Source organism: Phyllostomus hastatus, unplaced genomic scaffold (assembly GCF_019186645.2).
Source record: "Phyllostomus hastatus isolate PE091 unplaced genomic scaffold, TTU_PhHast_1.1 phas_contig_210, whole genome shotgun sequence".
NCBI lineage: Eukaryota > Metazoa > Chordata > Mammalia > Chiroptera > Phyllostomidae > Phyllostomus > Phyllostomus hastatus.
The window spans coordinates 12,840,284-12,867,298 of record NW_025333737.1 but is presented as its reverse complement, the minus strand read 5'-3'; the positions used below and the strand labels follow the sequence as shown (position 1 = coordinate 12,867,298).

Here is a 27,015-nt window from a genome sequence, read left to right as displayed (position 1 = left end):
ACTCCAGGAACCAGAGAGGAAAGGAAGAAACCTCCCGGACAGCCTCCCTTGCTGGGAGGGCCATTCCCAGGAGGCCAGTTGCAGCCGTGAGATGCAGACACGGCAGTGGCTTCCTGAACTAGAAAACTTGTTAGAAAGGAAACAACGTCTAACATAAAGGGAACGGTGTGCTGTGACTGGTTTCCACTGCATTCCAACTCTGTCCTTGCAGCGATTCTTTAGGACGGAGTTAAATACATGTGTCACGGCAGTCAGTGGGATTGCTCACCAGGGTGACAAACACACAAACACACAGACACCGGTGGGCACCAACCCCATGCCCGTCTCCCAAAGCCTCTACCACGCAGCTGGGAGGACCCCGAGGCCCCTCTGCCCAGGGCACCCAGAGGTTACGGGGCCCTCCAAGAAGTGCCCAGTGACCACCCTGTGGCTATTTTGGTCAGCCCAAATTTGGGGCCTGTCTCAGGACATGGAGACAGAGAAGCTCTTCTTGCATAGGCTGGTCCCGGCCATGGTAGTGGGACAAAGGACACTAGTGTGGCTCCAAGGCTTCCAGAGAAGCAGTGGCCTGTAGAAGACCTAGCGCTGGTGGGGGGACCGGACAGACGGCACCCAGACCTGCCCCACCTTGCACAGTGGGAGAGACCTGCACCCGGTGTCCTCCCCGCCATTCCCCGCACACAGACACGGAGGCCGCCAAGCCTCGCCCGTCCTGCGCGCCAGGGCTGCTGAGCCAGGGAGGCATCCTTCCCCTCCGCCCATCTCCAGTGCCTCATGTGTAAGGTGGGCGCACCAACGTTTTGAATAATGCTTTCAATAAGGTGCCTTGCAGTGCTGTGGGGAGGCATGGAGATCAATGAAGCAGGGGGTTCAGGCACGGGGGACGCTTTGAGCCCCGTGTGGCGTCAGTCTCCCTCAGCCTGGAGGTGGAGTGTGGGGGAGGCGTGGGCACACACTCCTTTCAGGTGGGGACACCCAGGTCCCCGGCAATGACAGCACTGCTCAAATGGATGCTACACATCGAGACTCCCGTTTGGGATGGGTCCTGGTGGCTGCAGGGGGCACTGCCTAGGCTGCAGGAGGGTTGTCCAGTGAACCGTCTCCTTCCAGCCACGGCATCTCTTCCCAAGAGTGGGGGAGGGGCGCTTCTGGGCAGGTTTTCCCGGGGTGGGGCTGCTCCTCTGTCGGGGCAGAGCTGCCCACAGCCCTGGGTCCCCTTACCTGCGAGGAAGCAGACGCGCCACAGGCCCGAGTGCAGGGACATCTTGATCTCCGTGCTCTGGTTCTGGGGCAGGACCACGCCCTCCTCCAGGTACAGCCAGTAGTCGGTGCTGACGGCGATGCCCAGGAGGCCCAGACCGCACACGGCGAAGACGCTGCTCAGCAGGGTCAGGGCCTTCCTCCCGCAGGCGCTCATCTTCCCGCAGGCTGAGTGGGGGGCCGGCCTCGGCCCTGGTCCCGCCAGCAGGGAGCAAGCTCTGGGGGAGGGAGCAAGTAGCAGCTGTACCTCCAAGGAGGCCAAGGTGAGGGGCTTTAGGGGGGTAACTAAGGTGAGCTCCCCCTGGCTAAACTGATGAGTCAAAACCAACAGGCCAGCTCCCTGGACGCCAGGCCATAGGGCCGAGGTGCACCTTCTTCTCCTCCCTGCCAGGAACTCACAGCTTTCTTGCCAGGCTACTGCAAGGGGCCAGCTTGTCCTCTGTGGGAATCCCCCTTGCTGGATAATGCTATTCATCCACCCACCCATCCATCCATCCTCCCACCCATCCACCCACCCATCCATCCACCCACCCAGCAGTCCACTGTGCCCAACACGGGAGATAAAAAGACGAACACTGGACATGACACTATCCTCGACCTTGAAGGCTTCCCACCTAGAAGGACAAAGGCTCCCACAAAGCAATTAAAATGCAGCGTCCGGGAGGCTGCGCTAGAGACCTGCCCAAGAGCTCTGCAGCAGGGAGGAGGGCTGGAGGAGTGAGCTCTGCTGGGGGGCTTCTCAGTGTTGAGAAGGACTCAGGGTCAAGTGCACCCTGGCAGAGAGCTGCGGCAGCCAGGAGGGGAAGTGGCGGCAGCCTTGGGAAGAGGCAGAGGGCGAGAAGGCTTCCTGGGAAGGTGTCTTCTTGGGAAAGGCTGCCATCAGGTGTAGTTCTAGGTCAACAGAAGTAAAGAAGCCACACCACACAGTCCGAGTTCAATGGACTTCCTAAAGCCACCTACTTAGAGACTGCCTGACTCTTGCCTGCTCAGCACACAGCATTGGGAGGAGCCGGTTCCGAACCAGCCAGGGAGAAGCTAAGAGTCTGCTCAAGCTTGCCTGCTACCTGCCAGGGCCAGGCACTGGGCTGGGAGCTGGGAAACCCTGAGGGGTAAGGCTGAGGGATGCCGACCCTCAAGGAGCCCGGAGCCCAGAGCCCAGCTCAGGGCTCTGATCACTGGCTGCCACCTGGAGTCACCCAGGGTTTGCCCAGCAATCCCCGCTGTCTGGGCACCACTCTGAGAGATCCTGGTGCAGCTGGGCTCAGATGAGGGCAACGGTGTTTTCCATGTGCGCCCAGTGATTCTAATGTGCAGCCCAAGTTGAGAGGGACCGGCCTTTGCTACTCAAAGTGGAAACCACGGCCCAGCCGGGTCCCCCGGCCCAGCCGCGTCCCCCGGGAGCTTGTTAGAGACGCGGATGCTTTGGTTCTCCCAACTTTGTCAGTCAGAATCCACATTGTAACAAGATCCAGGTGAGTTGTGTACCTGCTGAAGTCTGAGAAGAACTAGGCCAAATAGGTGACAGGGAAGCCCAGGATGTGATGAGAGCTCGGAAGAGGGTCACCCCGGGGGGCTCGAGGGGTCAGGCAGAGCCAACTCCAGAAGAGGGTGGGGCCTGGGCAACTCAGGGAGCCTTGCCTAAGTCAAGTCATGCTCATGATGTCGCCAAGCGCCAACACTGTGCAATAATGCAAAGCCAGAGATGCTGAGACAGGGTGTGGTGTGAATGCTCTCCCAAGTGTCAGGCATCACAGCACCTGTGGTGGGGAGGGAATGCCACCTGGCGGTGACCCAGGGCCCTACTGGGGCATGGCATCATGTCTTAGTGGATTCGCCTGAGGAGGGTGAGCTGGCTATAGGAGAGGGGAAAGGGGAAGGTGGGTAAATGGGTGCTCTTTGCAGGAAGGGGGGATGTCGGGCACTGAGTCCGCAGCACCGGCCCTGCCCTATTGGCTGACCACGGGAGGGCTGATGACCTGTAGAATGAGCCCCAGCCGGCTTCCTGGAGCTGTATGTGAGCCCATGGAAACCGATGCGCCCTGTCCACCAGGCCAAGAGCACCGGGGTTTAGCCCAAGCCACTCCTTCCTGAACCAGCTTTGACAAAGAAGGAAAACAAAATGCAAAACAGCCAGCCCTCCCCACCAAGCCAAGTCACTCTCCACGCAGTGGGGGTGGGAGGCAGAGCCGGCCGGCCAGGCTCCCGACTGGATTATAGGTATGTCACAGAGCACCTACTGTGTGTGGGGTGCTGTGCTCACTGCCATGGCAGAGGCAACGGTATCAGAGGCACTGTGCGCAGAGTTCACAAGCCGGGAAAGGGTGACACAACAGCATCAGGGCCGGCACACTGGGGCGGGACCCACCTGGCAGGTGGACCTCGGTGGTGGAGGGGCCCTGGAGACCGCTGTGTGGATCGGAGGGTTGGGGAGTGACGTGGGAAATGATATTAAGGTTTTCATAGCGGTTGGCTGAGTATATTCACTTACATTTGAAGCTCCCAGGGCCCCTGTATCTTCCAGAGAGAATGGGGTTAGAACCCAGGACGGTTGCTGGAGGGGAGCGGGGCGGGGAGAATACCAGGGTGAGGCGCCTGGATGAGGACAGAGTGCCACAAGCTGCAAAGAGCCTTGGGAGGCAGGAAACCTGGGCCGTATCCTCAGCCCGGTCACTAAATCGCTGTGTAAGGCTGGAAAATCAGCCTTTCTGGGGCCCGTTCTTCCCGGGCAGCCCAGAGGAAGAGAATAATAAAAGTGCAGTCTCCTGAGTGCTTACCATCACCGTGAGGCACCCTGCTAAGCCCGTTCTCTCTGCTTTAATTCTCACAACTCTACCACCGCCTCCCTGCACAGGCAAGCACACCGAAGATCAGAGAAGTTAAGAAACTCCCTCAAGGTCACCCAGTAGGCGGGTGGAGGTGCCTATGTTTGAACTTCACCCTGCCTCATTCTCAAGACACTTCCCACGCCACCCCTACGAGTGTCTTCCAAAGTGGGGTCCACAGAGCAAAACTGTCTTGGAATATTCTAGCAGAAAGGACTCTGGTGAAAAAAGCCCTGAAAGGCACTGCACGTGGGTCCTGGAGAATCCCACTGCACACACATGCACACGTTAATGCCCCGGGGACCCAAGCTCACCGTGCACTGAGTCTGACCCAAAGCCTCACGCACGCCAGGGCTTTCCCTGATCATCTGTCCACGCAACGGCGCCTGCTCTGAGACAGCCACGCTGGGGCCAAGGCTGCCCAGAACCACCAGGCCTGCCCTGCTCACCCCCAGCACGGCCGGGAGATTAAATGTCACGGCAGCTATGACAGGCCCTTGAAAAATTTGAGGCACAGTCCTGGTGGAAGGAATTATTCGTAAGCACCGATGGGCAGATAAGCCCCGTCCTTGTAAGGCAGACGGCTCAGGGCTTCTGAAATACGACAGCCGGTGCCGGCCGGAGCCGAACAGCCCGTTTTAATGATAAGCTTGGCAGCGAGACAGAAAGGGGATCTGGGTCCTGGAGGCTCAGAAAGATGAAGGTGGAGAGCGGACTGGATCTGAATCTATAAACATGAGAAGCGGAAGAAGAGGTCGAGGCTGACCTGACCTGAGAAACTCTGCGAGAACAGAGCCTGAAGCGGGAGTGAGTGTGGGGTGAGGGGGAGTCCCCTTCCAGAGGGGGGGATGAGCTCATGGAGCTCTGTGCAGAGCAGAAGAGAGCAATCCTATTCCTGGCACAAGAGTAGTTATGCTTCCGTTATGAAATCGTACTAACCTACACATAAACGGCAGCATCAGGACCTCACAACGACCCCCATGTGGGTGGCATTAGCCCCATTTTGTGGATCAGGAAACTGAGGCTCTGGGACCTTAGGTAAGCCTGCAGGAGTCCCAGGTGGGGGACAGACTGCGGACTTAGACCTCGGTCTAATCCCGAGGTCCGTGCTCCGGCTGCACCATCTCCCTGCTGAGGAAACAGACCCTTCTGGAGTGTTGGGGTGAAGAGACACCTCCAAAGTGGGCCACTAGGGCACCTAGAAATTTATGTGACACAATACTTGGAAGATGGTCTTTGTAAAGGACCAGGTCACCTAAGGGCCATTGGCTGATCCTTACCGGGCTGGATCTCGGCAGCCCCCAGCTGACCCTCCCATGCAGTCCCTGGGAGGTGCTCTCCGACTCAGCATTTCTGATTCTGAAAACCACGTTGGAGCATGAAGGGCTGATGTTCCTCTCAAACCGCATGTAGGAAAGTCAAGGTCCAGAGGGGAGGAGTACCTGAGGTCGCCCAGCCAGGCCCCTGGAGGGACCCGCGTGTGAACTGGTCATGTTTTGAATGCTGATTCAATGCTTTTCCCTCTGTGTTGCACAGAAAATCATGAGGCAGCACAGGGGGAAATTACCTGGACTGCCCCATTCTGAAAACACGATTACTCCCATCTTAGTTCATTGCCTCCCTGTCTTTCTTCTGATGTCACTGCCTATGTGCACACCCGATGTCTTCTGGCAGTGGCAGCGGGCGTGGGGGTCCCGTTGGAGACGCCGGTCTGGGGTGAGGTCCTGGCTCCCACATCATCAGGCTTTTGTCCACATCGTCGGTTGTACATGACCGTCTCTCTATCCCATGAAGCTCGTCCTTCATCCACAAGGTTCATTCGATGTTTCTGATGGGGAAGGCAGATGCCTTTTACGAACCGCTGCCCGAAGAGATGTTTATCCCATAATGTTCTGTGAATACAGCTGGATGTGAAACCGCGTCTGACAAGAATTCAACTGTGAAAAAAACTCATAGGCTGGAAAGAAGTAAACCAAAATGTGGATGGTGAGTGTTTCCAGGTCATAAAGTTATAGATATTTGATTTTCTTCATCACTTTCCTGTGCTCAACTAAGCTTCTAAAAAAACATGGACTATTTTTACTTCCAAAGGAGAGAACGGAAGTAAAGACCAGAGTTGTCCATTCTCCAGTTGCTGCCCTCATGTGCAGGGTCCCCGCTGACTCCTGGGCTGGAGATGCTGAAACGCAGTGTTACTGTCTGGGGCTCAGGGCCCAGACGTGGAAGCCGGGCAGCTTTGAGATGATTACCCGGGTGTCATTACCTTTAAGCATTAGCTTGTTAATTATCAGGCATTAACAGTTGCTAATTATCATCCCATGACTAGCAATTAGGGAGAAATGTCTTGCAGAGAATTAAATCACTAATGGCACATTTCCATGCCCAAGCCAATAATAAAAGGACTTGGAATGGCGTGCTTAGGGGCTCAGAGACAGGTGAGGGGACAGGTGTGCGTGGGAGGCCAGGGAGAGGACGGGACGGTGGTTTAACGGGACAGAAAGAGGGAAAGTGGAAGGATCGTCCAGTGCGAACCCTGATCTCGGTTTCCTACCAGCCCAGAGAAACCCTGGCAGTGCCAGACGGGCTCAGGGAGCGGGGCTCTCGGCAGTCACCGCAGCTGTCCCTGCGAGCTGGTCTAGGGACTCGGCACCCACTCGTCCAGCTTCCAGCGGGACGAGCGGGTGACCGTCCACCCCCAGGGGTTCTGTGGTCCTGTCTGCTTTCCGCTACCCTGAGTGCCACTACATTCTATGGTGGTTAGAAAGTGACCACGCATTTCCTGTCACTCCTCCTACTGGGAGGTGGGGCCCATGTACAGATCTCCTCCCCTTGAGTCTAGGCGGGTTTGTGACTGTTTCGGCCAATAGCGTACACTGAAATGATGCAGTGTGACTTCTGAGGCTGGGTCATAAAAGGAGATGCAGTTGCTGCCTGGTTCTCTTGAGAAGTCCCTTGAGGGAAGCCAGCCCCCAAGGAAGAAGTTCGACCCCCTGAGATCGCCATGTCTCAGAGAGGGGCTCTCAGACTTGGCCCTACTGGCATGAGGGGCTGGACAGTTGTTTGTGGGGTGGGGCCGACGTGGGCAGTGCGGGTGTTCGGTAGCATCCCTGCCTTTACCCACCAGGTGTAATACACAAACGTGTTCCTGGGTGGGGGCAAATCATGTCGGGTTGAGAACACTGCTTCGGAGGCCGCTCACAGGTGCTCTGGTGGGCAGCCCCGCTGAGCGACCAGCCGACAAGTCAGAACCTGCCGCCAGCCATGGGCTCGAGCCATCCTGGACGTCCAGCCCAGCAGAGCCTGTGGATGATGGCAGCCCCCGCTAATGTCTGACTGCACCTGCATGAGAAACCTCAGCAAGGACTGCCCAGCTGAGCCCCGACTGGTGTGGCTTAGTGGGTTGGGCATCGTTCGGCAAAGCAAAAGGTCACTGGTTCGATTCTTGATCAGGGCACATGCCTGGCTTGTGGGTTCTGCCCCCGGACAGGGTGTGTTCAAGAGGCAACGAATCAGTGTTTCTCTCCATCTCTTTCTCCTTCCCTTCCCCCCTCTCTAGAAATAAATAAATAAAATCTTAAAAAAAACCCAACTGTCCAGCTAAGCACTTCCCAAATTCTTGACCCACAAAACCATAAGCAAAACACATTAGCTGTTGTTTTATACCATTATGTTTTGAAGTAATTGGTCATACAGCAGAAGTCACTGGGACAACTTTATTTCTCAGTGATAGGAATGTTCTTCTAACTGCTAAGTATGAGGTAAGTCCCAGGTGAGATCGTTGAGAATGCAACTTAGCGATGGAGGGTCCGAGGGTCACAGCTCGGTCCCTGGAGTTTACAGCTGTGTGGCGGAAGTGGGTGGTGTGGGCTTTGGGAGCAGGCAAACCTGAGCTGGAGTGCCAGTGTTTTCGTTCCAGATCCTGTGGAAATCACACGGCCACGCTGACCCTTGGTCTCTCCATTGGCAGCAGGGGTGGCTTCTCGGGGGTTACTGTGGGGATCTAGGGAAGCGTCTCCAAGTAAGGCTGGACTGCTGAGCACCAGCCCAGTAAATGCTGCGATCACGACATGACACCCTGACACCCGAAGCACAGTGAACAGCAGGGTGGATGGAACAGGGTGATTTTGTCTCTGAAAAGAAACAAAATGGCCCGGGCTTTCTCATCACCATCCAGCTCTCCAACATCCCCCTCATCCTGGCAGCTGGACCCTGCAGAGTTCTCACCCCCCCACCCCGCCCCGCACCCTCCCTCCCCGGCCAAATTTCAGCCTTCCTATCTCCCCTGCCACCTCTATATCCACGAAGGTTTTGGACTGGACAGATTTTAGGTTTTTCTCATCGGGGGAGCTAAACTGCACACTGATGTAAAGGGCACTCACCCACAGCTGACCTAGGAGCTCTGCGGGCCATGGAGACCATGGTTCCTGTCTCCTGGGCCCGCAGGCTCGGTGCACGCAGGATGCAGGCACGCGCTGGAGGCTCACAGGACACACGCATCGGAACAGGGCGCATGCACAGCGACGACAGCCATGGGGAGGGCGATGATGGCTGCCTACGTCTATCCAAGGAGCAGCCACATTCTCCCTCTGATGCCTACCTGGACAGGCCCCATGAGGATCATGATTTTTTTTAACGTAAAGGGACCTGAGTTTGGAGAGGTGGTGGTCGCCCAGTTCACACAGACAGAGGTTAGATTCGAACCTAAGTGCGTCCGGCCCCTCCGGTGCCGCTGTGGACACCTGCCCTCTCTTCCACTTACTCCAGGGATGCAAAGCTGTCTGCCCCCTCTCTTCAACAGCACAGAGCTGCGCTTTGACTATTTTACATCAAAGGTAATTTATATCTCATGGAATAGTAAAATATATGGAACATATCGAGATATAGTATGGAATGTGGAATAACAAGCCGTAAGACCAGCCCATAAATCTACTGCGTTTGAGCAAATGTGTCTATACTTGGGGGTGTCTGTGCTTCTGACCTGAGATGTCCTTTGCTCCCAGCCCTGCCATCAGCCAGGGATGATAGAGGTTCACCCTCCCCGCTGCCCCCCTATGTCGCACCCCAGCTGTGTCACACCCCGACTGTAGACCACACTGGGGGGCCCCGGCAGCAGAAGAGACCCAACAGCAGATGTCCTGGCCGCCCCTAAACACCAGTCCCACAGGGAGGGCAGCCACCCCTGAAGTTCCAGCCCAACAGAAGTGGATTTTTATCTTGTGCTATTTGTAGAAGCCAAACTCCCTTTCAGAAAAGGCAGAGCTGCACGCGTCCTTCTTCTTTCCCATCCCACGTACAAACAGCCGCACCCAGGGCTGCACACGGCATCACTCAGTGACTCGAAGTCTCAACTGTTGGCAATCAGATGCCCACTCTGCAGCCGCCTCCTCCCACTCACACCTCCAGCAGCGCCCACCGCGCCTGTAGCAGCACAGCCCCCACGGCTACTGGACACAAGAAGAGCCAGCAAGAAATGGAAGATGGCTTCCTACCCTGGGCCTTAATACGTGTAGACAGGAAAACAGTTCAAACTTGATCTAATTTTGGTGACACTGGCCGTCCATCAGACCCAGGCCGCCAAAGCCTGCGGGGACAGTGCAGCCCAGGGATTTCTCCTCTTCTGGGGACCCTGTTTTGGGGTGTGCTGCTCCCCTGTGTACTTCTGTCTCCCCGGTTCCGGCTGGCTGACGTCTGCTGGATCAGGACTCCGTGCCAGAAACGGTTCTAAGCAACTTACACGTATTAATGCACTTAATCCTCGAAACAACCCTTTGTGGCCAGCACTGTGATTAAAATGAGGATACTACTAGTAACTTCTTCAAAGGGGGGGTGAGGAATAAATGAATCAACACGTGTAACTAGCTTAAAATAGGGGCTCCTGCCTAGCACATAGTAAGAGCACAAAGCAATTTTTTAAAAAAAATTTTATTCATTTATTGTTAGAAAGAGGTGAAGGGAGGGAGAAAGAGAGGGACAGAAACATCGATGTGAAAGAGAAACATTGATCGGTTGCCTCTCAAACATGCCTTGATTGGGGACTGAACCTGCAACCCAGGCATGTGCCCTGACCAGGAATTGAACCAGCAACCTTTTGCTTTGTGGGATGATGCCCGATCAACTGGGCCACACCAGCCAGGGCACACACAGCAATCTTAACTGTGGTCATTATCTCCACTTTATAGGTGAGGGGGTTGGTGGTTCCGCCACCCAGCCAAGGTCACCAGATAGAAAATGGGGGAGCTGGGATTTGAACCCAGCAATCTGGATGCATTACCTGCTAAGCAAAACTGCTTCTCGCTCCTCTTATCCTGTGAAGTGGCAGAAGTCGTTTCGACAGAGTGCTTAGCTCACCACTTTGGAAACCCTCGCTTCCGAAAAGTAGAGATTCCTGCCTGTCAGAGGGAAACTTGGACCTAATTTGGCTCAACATCATCAGCCTCTTGCTTGAGATAAGAGGGCTGACGGTTTCATTCCTTTTCTGCTTGGCCTTTGGCTCGCTCAGGTGCACAGACAGCCCGGGTGTTTCCGTATGAAGCATGCGTGTGCAGCTGGAGTGGGTGGGCGGGGAGAGGGGCTGAGCGGTGCTGGCCGGCCCCGGCGTTACCCTCATTCTCTCCAATCCCTCCTCTGTGCTCAGAGTTAGTATTTATGTTTCAAGAGAGGAATTTATATTTAAAGATTTTTATTTTTAGAGAAGGGAGGGAGAAAGAGAGGGAGAGAAACATCGATATGTGATAGATACATTGATAGGTTACTTCTCCAACACCCCCAACTGGGGACCAGGCTTGCAACCCAGGCAGGTGTCCTGACTGGGAATCGAACCTGCAGCAACCTTTCAGTTTGTAGGCTGGTGCTCAATCCACTGAGCCACACCAGCCAGGGCAAGAGGGACATTTCTGTTTCTGCTGATTCTTCCTTCTGGGAGGAGGGAGGAAGGAGGGCTGTGGGGGGGGGCAGGGGAAGTGCACTGCAGAAACGCTGCTACAGAAGGACCCTTGGGAGACAATCAGTGTGGCCTGCCCCGGTTACCAGGCCGCGGGCATGTTTCTATAAATACCTCCTGCCATCCGTTTCCCTGCCTCTGGCACATTCTACCCGAACTCGGGATTCTGGTCGTCGGTAGCACACAAGCCCAGTCCTGATCCTCTCCACCACCCCGAATCCCTGCCCCTTTAAGCCCTAAGCCCCGGGTCACACAGAGAGCCAGGCAGGTGGCTGTGGGCCTGGGAGCAACACCCACAAGCCCAGGGTTCCAGCCCTCCCAATGTTAGTGCAAAAAGGAAGACAAAGTGCCAGCCACTTCGGGGACAGAGCCTTGAACCAGAGGCACAAGGAGAGAAAAGCATAAAAGGGCTGATGTGTTTCTCTGAGGAGTCAGCTCTCAACACAATGCTGCCTGCTTCCCATCTGCCCTGGTGACTTAGCATGAAATGGTGTCTGGGCCGCCCTGAGACCCATGGGCCTGGTTCAGAGCATGCCCCGACTCCCCCAGTGGGTGAGGAGGTCCAGGGCCACTCAGTAAAGTCCAGCGGCCCCTGGGGGGTCCTGCTGCTGACCGAAGAGACCTTGCCCCAAGGGATGCTGCATGACTCTTGACAGGTAAAGTCAAGGTGCTTATGATGTTTTTAAAGAGACTTTAATATCTCCCGACTAGACGACAGAACTAACAATCTGGGCAGGGAACTGAGGGCGAAGCAGGAATGGCTTCACTGTGCACCAGGCCCCCAGGGGGCAGGTGGGGACAAGGATGAGGAGGCAAGGGTGCTGCCCTCTCTGCTTCTTAACCAGTGACACCACCTTGCAGGCCCAGAGCCGCTGGGCGTGGGAGGGCACTGGTCTGGAAAAAGAAGCACAAGGCAGGACAAGCGTGAACCTCAGCCCAGCTATCACCTTCCCTGTGGCTTGCTGCTCAGGACATTAGCCCACCGAAGCCACCTGGACGCCCTGGGCTGGGGTGGAGGGTGGCTCTAGCTTCCAGTTCCGAGTCTGCTGGGGTTGGCCTCAGGGTTGGCCTCGGGGCTGCTGGCTCAGCCTGTCAGAGTCTCATCAGTAACCCAGGAATGACTGCTTCTTTTCAGGGCAGCCATGAGGGTTCTGTGCCATGAAGTAGGTCGTGGGCTCTTGGCAAATGTTCATCTTCATTCCTTGATCCAGGGAGGAAGCTGGACTGGCCACCGAGGAGGCTGACCCCAGTGTGGAAAATGTGTGGGGTCACGAGATGGCGCTGGTGGGGTGGTAAGGGGAAGGGGGACTGCTTGTGTGCGTCTCACTTTAAGAGCGGCCTTGGAAACTGTCTCCCAACTGGACAAGCAGAGATCGGGGTGGCATGTGGGGGGCAGGGGACACACAGAAGCCTTCAGAACTGCTAGGGAGGGAAGCGCCTGCTCTCCAAGGGGGCAGGTCAGGAACTGAGAGGAGAAAAGGGACCTCTCCCAGGATCCCATGGCACGATGGGATCAAACAGGACACAACCCCGGGCCTTTATACTGGTGGGCCTCAATCACTGCGGCCCAGGAGCATCATCTTAAAGAGTTTTGCAGAAATCCCAAAGACGAGTGCTTCTGAGACTGATTACACCTGACCTTCTGGTGGGGCAGGTGGAAGGGAGGGTGAGGCATCAGTATTATAAAAAATTCCAGGTGATTCCAATGTACAGCTGAAGTTGAGAACCACTACCCAACACGGGGACCCTCACAAGCCTGGACATGGACAGACCCCAGGCTCACGGTTGGATCTTAGTTTAGTTTGGACCAGAGCTGAGCTATCCAGCATGGCAGCCACTAGCCACACGGGGCTCTGGAGACGCACAACGTGGCCAGTCTGAGCCAAGATGTGCCGTCAGCCCAGAACACACATCAGATTTCTATGACTTAGTACAGAGAAAGAATGTAAACTATCTCATTGACAATGTTTTAAAACACCGACTACATGTTGAAATGGCACATGGGGCTAAGTGAAATGTATGATAGAAAAATTTACATCACATCATGTAGCTTTCATTATATTCTACCGGACAATGCTGGTCTGGAGACTAGCCAATTAAAAATGCGTTTCCTATAGTTTTTCTATCTGTAAGTTAGTTTCACCCGTTGTTTTTGACAGGAATGTCACTTCATGATTCCATTTATATAACATTCTTGGAACGACAAAAATAGAGAAATGAAGAACAGATTCGTGGTTGCTGGGATCGGAACGAGAGGCGGGTGGGGGGAGGCCCGTGTGGCCACAGGAGGGAGCCTTGCAGTGTGGGAATGTGCTGCACCTTTACCGCAGCTACTCAGCATCCCGGTTGTGGTGTATTGTGCTGTAGTTTTGCAAGATCTTACCGTTGGGGGAAACTGGATAAAGGGTTCACAGGATCTGTACATACAATTCCTCTGAACTGCATGTGAATCTACAATTATCTCAAAAGAAGATGTGAAGTTAGAAAGAACAGTGTTACCTCTGGTCACTTCTGTGCTGTGCTGGCCAGAGCATAAGGTGGTGCCACCCTGCCGGAAAGCAGTTTGGCAACATGCCCTGAGCCTTAGGCATTTCTACTTCTTTCAGTCCCCCGAATTCTACTTCTGGGAATCACTGCTAAGGAGATGGATGTCAGTACAAAGTATGCAAAGGTATTTATTCTCTGTTTTATGCAATAGCGCTCAAAACCAGCCCGAGTCCTTCCGAAAGAGAAGGGGTATAGGAACTACAGTTTGTCCACTCGATGGGCTTTTATGTAGTCGTTAATGTGAAAATCCTGATAAGATCACATTAAATGAAAAAAAAAAGAATACAAAATATTGCTAATTTGCTAATTTGTAAAACAAAAAATCTGTTAACACGTGGGATGATGAATATAACGACATTAATAGTGGTGTTTTGCAACCAACTATTTGGGGAAAAATATTTGCCAATGAAACCTTGGACAAGGGTTTGATCTCCAAAATATATAAAGAACTCACACGACTCCACTCCTGGAAGACACAAAACCTAATTAAAAAATGGGCAAAAGATTTGAACAGACACTTCTCCAAGGAGGACATACAGAGAGCTCAGACACATATGAAAAGATGCTCAGCATCACTAGCCATCAGAGAGATGCAAATTAAAATCACAATGTGATACTACTTCACACCATCAATAATGGCCATCATAAACAAATCAACAAACAAGTGTTGGAGAGGATGCTGAGAAAAGGGAACCCTACTGCACTGTAGGTGGGAATGCAGACTGGTGCAGCCACTGTGGAAAACAGTAAGGAATTTCCTCAGAAAACTAAAAATGGATCTGCCTTCTGACCCAGCAATTCCACTGCTGGGATTGTACCTTAAGAGCCCTGAAACACTAATCCAGAAGAACCTATGCGCCCCAATGTTCATAGCAGCACAATTTACAATAGCCAAGTGCTGGAAGCAACCTAAGTGCCCATCAACAAATGAGTGGATCAAAAAACTATGGTGCATTTACACAATGGAATTCTATGCAGCAGAGAGAAAGAAGGAGCTCCTACCCTTTGCAACAACACGGTTGGAGCTGGAAGGCATTAAGCTAAGTGAAATAAGCCAGGCCCTGAAAGACAAATGCCATATGGTCTCACCTTTAACTAGAACATTATCAACAAAAGAAAAAAGCAAACAAAATATAACCAGAGACATTGAAATTAAGAACAATCTAACAATAGCCAGAGGGGAGTGGGGAGGGAAGAAGGGTTTTCAGGAAATGCTGTAAAGGACACATGGAGAAAACCAAGGGGGAGGGTGGAAGCAAGGGAGGGAGGTGGGTTTGGATGGGGTGGGGAGAAAATGCAGACAACTGTAATTGAACAACAATAAAGTAATAAAAAATAGTGGTGTTTTGATAGTAGGATTGTGGATGAGTTTGTTTATTCTTTTTCTTTTACTGTTTAATAAATATGCACCACATTTTCTTTAAGTGACCTATGATCTTTTCCCTCTTTTAAATGAGCCGTCTTCCTGGAGCTAAGGGACAATGCCTCATCAGGAAAGAGGGTGGGTGGCGGACTTAAACCCTGCTGGCTGACCGCAGTGGTGCAGCCTGGAGTCCCAGGGCACAGCTAGGAGAGCACTCACAGTTTCCCATCAAGTACCGACAGGCAGATTTGGAGCTCAATCCCTGTTCCAACACCACTGAGAGAACCTCTGACTGTTTAGGGGGTAGGAAGGAGAATCTGTAACTTCAGAGCTTATGTGAACTCTGGCGAGATACTTAATGACACAGGGGCACAGCGGTTTAGAAACTGCGTTTGACTTTACTGCATAATGCCAATTGCTTTCCAAAGCAGCTGTCCCAAATTACACTCCCCCTTGCAGCGTGTAAGAGAAGGGGGCTTCTCATCGCTTCCTACCGTGTGGTCGGGCTTCTTGCCAAACACAGTGGGAACAAAACGGTGTCCACTGTCATCTCAGCATGCATTCCATGACTGCTAGTGACATGCGGCATCTTTGCATGTCCAGTCCCATTCCTGTTCCCTTTTCCATGAGGCGCTTGTTTAGGTCTTTCCCCATGTATTTTTCTCTGGGGTTCATCTTGTTTCTTACTAATTTATAGGAACTCTTGAAATATTCGGGATATGAATCCTTTGCCATATTTGTGTGCTAAAACATTTCACGGTCTGCCACTTTTCTTTCCACTTAATGGTCTCTTTTGAGAAGTTCTTAAATATATTTGAATGCACAGAACTATTACTGATTTTCGTATAGAGCAACATTGCCCAATAGGAGCCTCTTAGATTTTCTGTGTAGGAGATCTATAGTCTGTGAATATTGATACTTTTGTAGTTTTTCCTTCCAATTCTTATAACTCCTACCTCTTTTTCTTATGTCAGTGCACTATCAGGGCACACAGAGGGATGACAGAGATGTGGTTGGTCTGATTTTAAAGAGAATGATTGTGACATTTACCACCATGTAGGATATTTGTTGAAAATATAGCTTATCAGGGAAAGGAAGTTGTCTCCTCTTGGTAGTTTGTGACAAGGTTTTCTTTTTGGTCATATTGATTTTCATTGTCCTTTCCATATTTATTGAAGTTTGCATGTTTATTTTTCTCCTATAATCTGTTAACAGTAAATTACATGAATAGATTTTCCAATGTTAAGCCATTCTTCTGTTAATAGAATAAATTTTGCTTTTGTTGTGATATATGATATTACATATAAATTATAGGTCAATCTCACTCATGACTATAGACACAAAAGCCAGTTCAACATTACATCCATGACATCTGTGTTTATAGTCATGAGTGAGGTTGACTTATCATTTCCCCCATTGTCCTACTTAGTCTCCTCATCAAGGTTGTATCAGAACCACAATGAGATACCATGACACACACACATGAGTGGCTAAAATTAAAAAGGTTGACAATAGTAAGTGCAGACCAAGATTTGGAGTAACTGGAGCTCTCCTGCATTGCTGGTGGAAATGCAAAATGGTATAATTACTTCAGAAGACATTTTGCAGTTTCTTATGAAGTTAAATGTGCTCTTGCCACACAACCCAGCAATCCCACTCCTGAGTGGGCAGGTTTCTAGCCTCCTGTCCTCAGAGGGGTGTGGCAACTTCTGGCCTTGCTAGGGCCCCAGGCCACATCTTCCTGTTTCTGGGTGGGCATTAAAATTTCAGACTCGAGCTCTTATGGCCATATCTGGGCCCAGCACCTCCTGGTCCTCCTTGGGGTCAGTTCACATGCCAAAGGCTCTGGGTTTGAGTTCCTAGAGGACTTCGATCTTTCTTCCGAGTCTGCTGTGTATTTTAAAACCTTAAGTGCTGGTAGGTGGGTGGGTATGTGTTAGTTGAGCTTACTCTGTTGCTGACACTGGGCGTGTTAACTCAGTATCAACTTTTGAGCCCCTTCTTGCCTAGAGGTGGCACCAGAAATCTCTAACACCCCACACCCAGCATTCCAGAGTGGGGGTGGGAAGGGAAGACGGCCTCTTTCTACTTTTCTGAATTTTCCGATGTGCTATAACAAGCACAAATTATTTCTCCAATTGGGGTACATATGCATGGGAGTGTATATACATATATAAACTTTAATTTAAAAATTAACAGAAGATGACCTATATGTAAGGAAAAAAAATACTTTTAAACCAGAGCCACTTCATGGCAGAGGGAGGCAGACAGTGAATCCTGGCCCCTCTCCTGGCATGGCCTCTCTGCTTCTTCCTGGGGCAGAAGCCAGCCTGCTCCAGGCTTTTGCAATGTTCTATTTTTATTTTCATTATTTAACTGTGTCCAGTATACATTGCTGAGCGGAGTGCTCAGCTCCATAGCTTAATGGACAACTGACCTCGCTCTGCAAAAGCGCAAGTCACGTGGGGCTCTGCAGGCTGTTAGCGGGCTCCTTAGCACGCCCCGCCCAGTCAATTCTGGTCTCAGGCGGAGAGAATAGGGACGCGGCTGCCAAGGAGGGGCACAGGAGTGAGTGAAGCAAGCCGCGGACACTTGCAGCCTGCTCTCAGGAGCTGAGGGACTCGTGGGGCTGCAGGCGGCTGACTATCCGTTTGTTTTCTCACCTCTGCTGGCTCGTTCACCAGTCACTGAACTCAGCTCTTGGCCAGACTGACTAAGGGGTTTTAATTCTTCCACCTCATCTTCTTTCTTAGTCACTTAATTCTAGACCTTCACAGTGATCTTAACTGTATCTTCGGACCATCGGACCCCACAAAGGTCATACATCCAGGAGCCTGGAAAACAATGGGGGGAGTCACCAGGCAAACAGGCTCAGAAGGGTTTGTTGATCGACTGCATTGACCTTGACCCTTGGCATTCATAATGTTTCACCAAATGTTTACACTGGATGCTTTCATCAAGCCTAGCAAGATGCTGTTACAGATGGTATGATCCATTTGGCAAGTGAGGAAACCATGGCGGGAGAGGAGGTATCCCGCCCAGGGAGGCCAGGACGGGACCTGAACTTGTGTCTCCTGGGGCACAGTCCTCAGCCTGTATTCACCCCACTCTCGCTACAGAGAGGCAGGGCATCTTCCCAGGTAGACCCATGGGCACAGAGCCCTGGGGGCCACTCAGTCAGGAAGTGTAATGCCCAGGACCTGGGGTCAGGGAGCACCCTGGGCTGATCCGTGGTGGATCTGCCCCTCCCGGGGGTAGGAAGGCAGGACAGAAGGGCTGCTGCGTTCTCTCTGCCTCCTGCCTCCCTCCCTCGGCTGCCCGCACTCTCCGCAGCCCTCCGCTCGCCAGCCAGCGTGGTGTCTGCAGGCCCCCCGATGATGAGTGTTCCTCATTCTCCCCACAACAACTCATTCATCAGGAGGGAGACGGACGTCTGGTCCGGAGGGAAGCGAGAGGGAGTGGAGGAAATCAATAACGGAGAATGATGTCTCTATATTGTGCCTCCTGTGTGGTAATTCTCTCTGCGGAGGCAGGACAGGGAAAAAAAATGTTGGCTGCCTTTCTGATGCTAATTGATCTTGAAGCTGGGTGAACCCAGCGGTGGCCCCTTAAGGGCCGACTGTCACCTGCTGGCCCCGGGCTGACAACGAGCTCTCAATCAATGTGCACTGGGCCACCACTGGTCTGACTGGGGTGTCCTGGCTCCTCTCTGCTCGCAGCACTGGGGCCTGTTCACAGGGTCTGGGCACAAGTCATCAACGTTGGGGGGGGCGATGTGGGAGAAGGTCAAAGGAGGAAACCAGGGCCACACCACAGACCCAGACTCATGTCTCCTGCACTCATGGAAATTCCTACTCAGTTTGGGCTCAAACACCTTCAAAGTTGAGCAAAATCCCGGTGGTTTGAGCAGCATTATTAGCCAATTATAATACTTTAGTCTGAATTTACAGAGCCTGGGCCTCAATGGGGACAGTCACAGCCCTGTCCAGGGACATGGTGAGGAGTGCTTGAGGTGACTCATGCACAAGGTGCAGCCCACACCTGGTACTGTCATCAGCTGCTGTTAAAGCCAAGCTCTGGGACCCTATGTGGGGTGGGGCTTGGTTCCAGGCACACGGCAGCTGTCCCCCGTCAAGTTTCCAGAGTGATATGTGGGAGTGGGATAGATAGGGGTACAAGGGTGCCTGAAATTCGGAGCAACATCCCGTAGGAAGGTTTCAGAGAGGGGCAGCATGTGGGTGCAGAGCGCCAAGTGGGGTCCGAACACCACCACGTGCCTGCCACGGCACTCAGAGCTGGGGACAGGGCCTGGTCCTCTTCTCTGTGAGCTCAGGGGACAGCCGATGCCTTCTGCCCCAGCAGGGTGGGGTTGGCCTTGGTGCCATGCGCTTGCCAGCCCCAGAGCACCTGCGCGCTCCTTCTGCAAAGCAGGGCGAGGCTGGCTGTGGCCCTGGGGCCTCTGGGACAGAAAAGTGCAAGTGAAGATCACCCACCAGGGAGCAGTCCCCTCTTCTGAGGCCAAGTGAGCTCTACCCAAGAAGCCGCCTGCATCCCAGGGCGATGGCTGGGGGTGTCTGGGTGTGCCAGCCCATGGGAGAGGCGCTGCTTTCTGGCATGCCAACTCTTACTGCCCACGAGTGCCACGCCGTCCTCAGTGGGGCCCCTGTTTGGAGGAAAAACCATGATGGGCAGTGGAGAGCAGGGGCTGTCATGAGCCAGGGACAGTGTGATGCTCGGGAGCCTTAAGCCCTTGACCCTGGTGTCACGGGAGCCCTGGAGGAGAAGAGGTCAGCAGTCAAGAGTACAGAGCCTCCGTGGTCTCACAAAACACGGGTAACCACAATGCAAAAGGTTTTGAGGAAAAATAGTAAGTTTTGGCGAGGATGTGGGGAAGCTGGTGATGGGAGTGTAAAATGATGCTGTGGACAAAACGGTGTGACAGTGCTTCGATTAAGTCACACATATGATGACCCCAGGACCCAGCAATTCTACGCCTAGGCGTATACCTAAAAAACCTGGTGTCGGGTGTTACAAATACTTGTACCTGGATGTCCACAGCAGTGTTATTTGTAACAGCCAAAAGGTGGAAATAACACTAATGTGCATCGACTGAGGAATGGATAAACACATGTAGTAGACCCACACTGGAATATTATTCAGCCACAAAAAAGGAACGAAGTACTGAAACACACCACCACTCGGGAGAACCTGGAACATGTAACGCAAAGCGAGAAACGCCCCCACATTGTGATTCCATTTGTACACCAGGTCCAGCACAGGCAAAGGCATACAGATAGAAAGCAGATGCGTGGTTGCCAGGCACGTGGGGCGGGGGAGCAGGGGGTGATGGGCGTGTGCTGGGACTCGACAGTGGTGATGGCTGTGCAGCATCTGAAGGTACCAAGTGCCACCAAACCATATACTTTAAGATAGTTAAAATAGTAGAGTTCGTGTTGTGTGTGTTTTACCACAATAAAACCCCCTACGGATTGCATTTATTTATAGCAAAGACAATGACTCACCACAATTTAAGGAAGATGTATGCACATAAGCAATGAGGGAAGAGTCGGGAGGGCTGCAGGGGACGAGGGCAGACCGGCTGTGAGGTGCCTGAGCCCGAGGGGCTGCTCAGTAAGCTGCACTTCCCTCCTGGGAACCCCCTGTGTGAGGGCGAGACCCCTGCTGACCACACCCTTCCACACATCCCCTCATCCTGCACCGAGAGGTAGGCGGGACAGGTCCCTCTCTATCTCCTGTGGATCAAATGATTCCCTGCCTCCCTGAGCAGCCTACACCCCAGGGACGGAACTCCAGAGCTTGCTTGTAATGCCTGGCTCCTGACTTCTGTGAAATGCGTGATCGGCACTGGAGAACAGAAGCTTGTGGATCTGGCAAGATCTACAAAGGGCAAAGGAAGCACTGGGCATTGATTTCAGTGACCAGTGGGAGCAAATGTTGTTCAACAAGCAGGTTGTGAGTACCCCTTCGGCAAGCCCTTGGCCTAGGGGTTTGGGGAAGAGGAGCAGATGCTGGCAGTGCTGGAGGCAAATCAGCTGATGGAGGTGATGGCACAGAAGCACAAACAAAGGACCCTAACTGAGGAACATCTAGGAAGGCTTCCTGGAGGAGGTGGCACTTGAGCTGAGTCCATTACATCACCTGGTTCCTATCTGGAGAACAGTTTTCATTTTGAGTGAAGGGAAAGGGAAGAGAATTTTGGGAGAGTCAGACACTGTGCCCAGTGACTTGGTTACAGTTTTCTTTTACAAATTCCAATGGTCTCAGAAAGCATATTGAGCTCCTTGGGTTCAAATCCTAGCTCTACCACTTATGAGCTGGGTGACTGTGGGCAAGTTATCTATGCTTTGGTTTCTTCACATATAAAATATGTTTAATGACAAGGACCTTGACGAGCTGCTTGACAGCTAGATAAGGTCAGTCAAACGCTCAGCACAGTAGACGTAGAGGAGGGGGCATGTGTAGGAGCTATTGTCATCATATCCACTCTCTTTACACTTGACCATGTCTTTGGGGCTGGTTACCTGACAAGGCGGCCGATAAGGATCCATTGGCTTCATTCTTTCCCAGCCATCAAGTTCGGCAGAACCTCTTGCAGACGTCATGGCATGGGCAAGACGAACCCAGTGTCCACAGGGCCCGGAAGAGAAAGCAAGTGGCCACTGTGTGTGTAGCACCTCTTGTCACGGCCTGTGGTTGTGTGATGTCTTCCTTTTAATGTTATCTTCACACCAACCCTATAGGGTAGCTGCTCTCCCCTTTGTTTTAGAATTAAGGAAACTGGGGCTCAAAGAGGTAGAACACTTCGCCCGAGGTCACTCGGGGCAGCTGAGCTCCAGGCCCCTGTTCCGCCATCCTCCGCCCAGTACGGGGCACAGGGGCCTGGACGGGAAGAGCCTGGGCTGCGTCCCCAGGCCGAAGCTTCCTAGCGGAGCCTGATTCCTGGCTGGGAGACCAGCCTGACACCGAGGTGCGTCTTCCCGGGACTGGACGGCAGGAGGCTTTCCCACGAGCAGCTCCGTGCGTGGTGAGCGCCCGCTGCACATTCACTCCTATTATTAGTGCAGCAGAGCCAGGTGCAAACCAGATGCCCCAGAAGGGACGACACTGTCATTAGCCACCATCTCCTGGAAATGTCCCCATGTCAGTCTGTCCACTTGCCTGACATGTGGGACTCAAGACAGTACTTTAGAAAATGACTCACTGCTGGTGTTCTGTCCCACTCACCCCGTGTCCTGTCAGCCTGCCCTCAGCCCCTGCCCCTCGCTAAGCTCTGCCTCAGGAGTGGGCCAGCGGCCACACAGGCTGACTGGACCGGAGGTGGACACCTTCCCCCAGCTGTGTGCGGCTCCCTCCTCTCCTTGTCTCCCTCCCCTCCTCCTGGTCTCCGCTCAAATGTCACCTGCCAGTGGTGCCTTCCCTGAGGCCCCTTTGAAAGGGGCACCCCACCTCCACACTCTCTGAACCTCCCCTGCCTGGCCTCCCTCTCTGCATTTTCACCTCGCAGCCTGCTGTATATTTTCCTTCTTCAGCATATTTACTGCCCACCTCCCTCCACAGAGCGCTCACTCCTAAGGGCAGGGCATTGAATGTTGTCTGTTTGGTTCACAGACGTATTCCCAATTGTTCTCAACAGTGGGTGACCCTACCCCGCCAGGTGCCATTGGGAGACATTTCTGGTTGTCACAGTGGGAGGAGGGGTGTTGCTGACATCCTACAGTGCACAGGACAGCCCTCCCCCAAAGAGCGATTGGGCCCCAAATGCCAACAGTGCCGCAGCTGAGCACCCTGCACTCACAACAGCAGTTGGCATGTATACAGCAGGTGCTCAGAAATGATTGTGAGGGAAGAATGAAGAACTCATTGCTATTCTGAAGAATGGATATAGTTGAGAATAACCTTAAAGAAGGGGCTACATTTGGGAGTTCATGGCCAACAGGTCATATGGGTAACCCGTAACTCTCCCCCTCTGGGCTGAGCGTGCCCTCAGCAGCAGCCAGTGCTGGTTGCAAACCGCTCATTGCTGGGCGGTCACAAGCCAGGACCAGCCCATGGTGCAGGTCTCCTTAGAGCCCGAGGGACGTCCCCCCAACCCTGGGCAGGGACTGTCAATTCTCACCCCTAACACCCCCCCAACACTTGCCCCCACACTGGGAAATTCCAGACTGGGTGCCCAGCTGGGCAGGGAACCACCTGCACAGTCTTTTAGGGTGACCCCAGCTGCCTCTCTCCGCCCAGGGAGCCCACGGGGCTCGGCGAACTCTGTTGTCTTGGAGAAAGGGTGATGGAGGCTGTGGGGATGCTCAGGAAGGCACAGGTGTTGGAGCCTCCCCGGCGCAGCTCAGCCCAGGGCTTTTGCTGACCTAACCAATCACCGCTGACAGTTTTAAACAGCCAGCTGACTAGCCCAGGCTCTGCAGATGCAGAGCGCACCACCTATGGAATACACTAACCACCACGTGGCCACGCTGTAAGGGGAGGGGAGAGCAGCGGGCTCTATCACTTCCAGAAACAGCACAGCCATAGGACTGGAAGCCTCTGGAAGCTTCTATCTAACACCTGCGTCCCCAGCAGGCTGCCCCGCCCGCATCCCCACCAGGAATTCTCACTGGAGGTACATAGCTTTCCCTGCCTGCTGCTGGCCGCACCCCCCAGGGGCCTCCTTGGGCTCACAGCTGGGCCTTTCTCTGCAAATGCTGAATCTGGGAAAATGCCACCTTCTCTCTCTTCCTCTCCCCACCTTGCCTTTTCTCCCTTCTCTCTTCTGCCTTCTGCCTCTCCCCTCAGAGGTCCTGAAAGCTTTGAAACAAGTCACTAATGCTAAGGTTTAGTAGCTGACATTTCCAGGTACAAGGCCAGAGGTCAAAGGAACAAGTCTCTAACAGTGGAATATTAGGCAGCAGACAGCCAGGTTTTGGAGGACAGGACGATATTTGGTGGGCTGGGGTTTTCCTGGTGCTCCTGAAGTCACAGGCAGCTTGGCCCCACTTTGGCCAGGGGGACAGGCTGACCCCAAACCCAGGATGAAATAAAAGAGCAGGCTGGTGCCCAGTGGCCGCCTGGGCTGAGTGGGGTGGGCACAGAAGGACAGCGAGGGCTGGAAGCCCGAGGGGAAACGCCAACCCCCCCAGGGTAGGGCTTGGCAGAGACTGGGGTCTGAGTCTTCCGTCCTCTCTTCCTGGGAGGCCAAGCTTGGTCTGTGAGCTGCCCTGACCCAAAAATTTACACCAGTCCTCCAGCTCTGAGGGTGGCAGGAGGGCTCCTAGGCTCATGGCCACCTCCCTCAAGTTCAATGTCTGAGAGTCAGGCTGGGGACTACAGGAGGTGGAGACAACCGGCCCTAGACACCTCCAGGAGCTGACATGGACATCTGTGTCCTTGCTGTGCACAACACCCGGCCCCATGCTACAGATGAGGAAACGGAGCCTCTGGGTCAGGAGCCCATCTGGGGCTGGAGCCTGTGGTTTCCACCCCCACCTGAGGCCTGCCTCCTCCAGCCAGCAGTGAATAATTCTGCAAACCTCTTCCCTCTGCGTTCCCCTCTCCCATCTCAGCCCCAACTGACCAAACCTCTACTCACTCACTACCTGAGAATGGCTGACTCTCACAAGCTGGCTGCCTGCTGGCTGGGCCGTGGCTGCAGCCCCCCAGGATGCCGGGTCCTCACACACTGGACCTGTGAGGACAGGGCAGCCTGGCTCCTCCCTGCCCCTTGGGATATCCACACCTCCCACACGTGAGAGGGAGGCACCCTAGGGACCTGGCCCTGACACGGGACGCCCCCAGCTACCTCCGGCTGCCAAGTTAGCAGAAAAGTGAGGTGCAGCTGGGGCATCGCAGGCAGACTCGGGCAGGCAGGCTGGCTGTGGTGTCAGCAGAACAATGCAGCCACCCAAGGTGCCTGTGGTCCTGAGAGGTCCTAAAACCGGGACATCAAATCCAGGCCAGGCACCCCTCGCCTGCCTCCAGTGCAATCTGGGATCTTAATTCATCACCCCCCAGGGTTCATGGAGAAGAGGGAGTGAGCCTGAGGTGGCTGGGAGGGGGTCCCATGTTGGGCTCCCCGGGATGGTGTGGAGCCAGCACCGTGACAGCCAGAGCGTCGCATCCACTTGGGGATTCTGTCCTGAGACCTGCTCTCATCCGGTCACTGACAATCCAGTGCAAAGTGGGTGACTGCCTGTCCTCCTCTGAACAAGAGCTTCTTCAGCCACAAAAGGGGACACCATTGTGCCTGGCAGGTTCTAGGGGGCAGATGAGAGCACGTGGCTACACCCAGCTCTGTGAGGGGCGCCCTGTCTGCATCAGCGAGGCTCAGAACAGGAGCCTCTTTCCTTCCCAGCCAGGTCCCCGGATTCTCTGTTAAGTGTCTTTCAGTCCCAGGAAGTGGCACTTCGATCATCAATCCCAGGAAGTGATCATTTGACTTCACTTACAAAATTGTACTAAACTGCATTTTCATCAATGGCCAAATTAGGATGACAGCAAAGAGACAAACCAAGTAATTAAAATGAGGGGACTTTGGGGTGGCCGGAAAAATTTGGGGGTGCATCTGCCTGGGGATTCCCCTTGGCCACCACCTCCTTCTCTCCCGCGTGTCCATCTCTGCTCCGTGGCGTTGGGCGGGACGCTTCCTCTGACCCAGCCAGACCCAGGCACCCTCCCTGTGCCGCTGGGCATGCGGGGAGAGTCCTGGGGGCAGGCGGAGCAGCGGCGGGGAGATCGGACAGCTGGGGAAGTGAGACCACCCGGCAGGCAGGCTGTGATAAGTGGGATATTCGACGCGCGTGGACAGCCCGGCTCTACAGGTGGCGGTGGGCTTGCCCTCTGCATGATCCGGATAATTCCTACCAAGCATTCAAGTCCGCCCAGGGAGTCTGCCCTCAGCTTCGGAGCGTGCGGAGCGGGCACAAGACCTGCCCAGCGGCGCTGGCAAAGAGGAGGCATCACCACGTCCCCGCACATCCCGGGGAGGGAGACGCACACACACACACACACACACACACACACACACACGCTCACACACTCGCGCTTCCCGCCACGCCGCCCCCGCCTTCACCGCGCCCGGCCAGGAGCGCGCGCGGGGGGGCGGGGGCAAGCCGGCCCCCGCCCCGGCTGCGTGGTAACGGGGTGCGGGGGGGTGGGGGTTGAGGGCTGGCCCGGAGCCGTGGAAGCGGCTCCCGCGGGAGGTCGTACCCCACCGCCCCCAGGCTGGGAGAGCCGGTGTCTCCCGGTTTTCCCGGCTCTTACCTCGCTGGAGCCGCAGCGACCCCGATTCTGGTGCAACGCTCCTCGCCGGCTTCGCCTGTCGGGCGGTAGGATGCGCGCGAGGTTCCCCTGGCGCCGATCTCCTGTCGTCCCGCCGAGCCGCTCCGCGACCGCGACCGTGACCGTGGCTGCCGCCGCCGCCGCCGCCGCTGGAGCCGCGAACTCGGAGACTGAGGGTGGGCCGGGGGCGGGGCCGGGGGCGGGGCCTCCCCGCCTCCGCTCTGCGAGCTCCCGCGGGCTTTGGGACCCTGCGGACGCTGGGTTCCTCCCAGGATCTGAGCGCCTCTCGGGGAAACACCTTCGTGGGGTGTGCAGGTGGAGAGCTGGAGGCTGGGGTAGGGAGGAGAGACAGCATAGGGCTTGGCTGAGACCCCAGAGCCCTGGGTCAGGCTTCCCTTCAAATTCCAGCTGTTACTGCTCCTGCTGCTCAACGAGAATAACCACAACATGGAACCTAGTATTCATTAATCACTTACTGTGCACTAGGCACTGTTCAAGGCGCTTTGTGTGTATTAAGTCATTTGACCACCACATCAATCCTATTTTACAGATGGGAACACGGAGGCACAGAGCAATGACTGGATGTGCCCCAGGACGCACAGCTGGAAAAAGCCAGAGCCAGGATTGCAGCTCAGGTCTCTTGTGGCTCAGGATCCGGGCGTCAAAGCCTCACCGTGCTTTCTGTCTGTGTGGGGTTAAGCAGATTACTCCTTAAAAGCAGAAGGCCTGGCACATAGTAGGTGTTTCGTTATATTTGTTGAGTGAATGAATAAAGCTGTTAAGGGAGGAACCACCAA

The 27,015-nt window shown here is 54.2% G+C and overlaps 1 protein-coding gene across 1 annotated transcript in view; it reads right to left on the bottom strand.

Moving 5' to 3' along the window:
- CACNG5 (calcium voltage-gated channel auxiliary subunit gamma 5) overlaps positions 1-26,357 on the bottom strand; it is a 32,775-nt gene extending 6,418 nt beyond the window's left edge. The window contains exons 1-2 of the mRNA XM_045836954.1: positions 26,201-26,357; positions 1,222-1,478 (exon numbers count right to left, since the gene is read on the bottom strand). Of these exons, the coding sequence (XP_045692910.1) occupies positions 1,222-1,417 (196 nt within the window). The 5' untranslated portion in view covers positions 1,418-1,478; positions 26,201-26,357. The remainder of the gene's footprint in view (positions 1-1,221; positions 1,479-26,200) is intronic.
- Between the last annotated feature and the right edge of the window lie 658 nt (positions 26,358-27,015).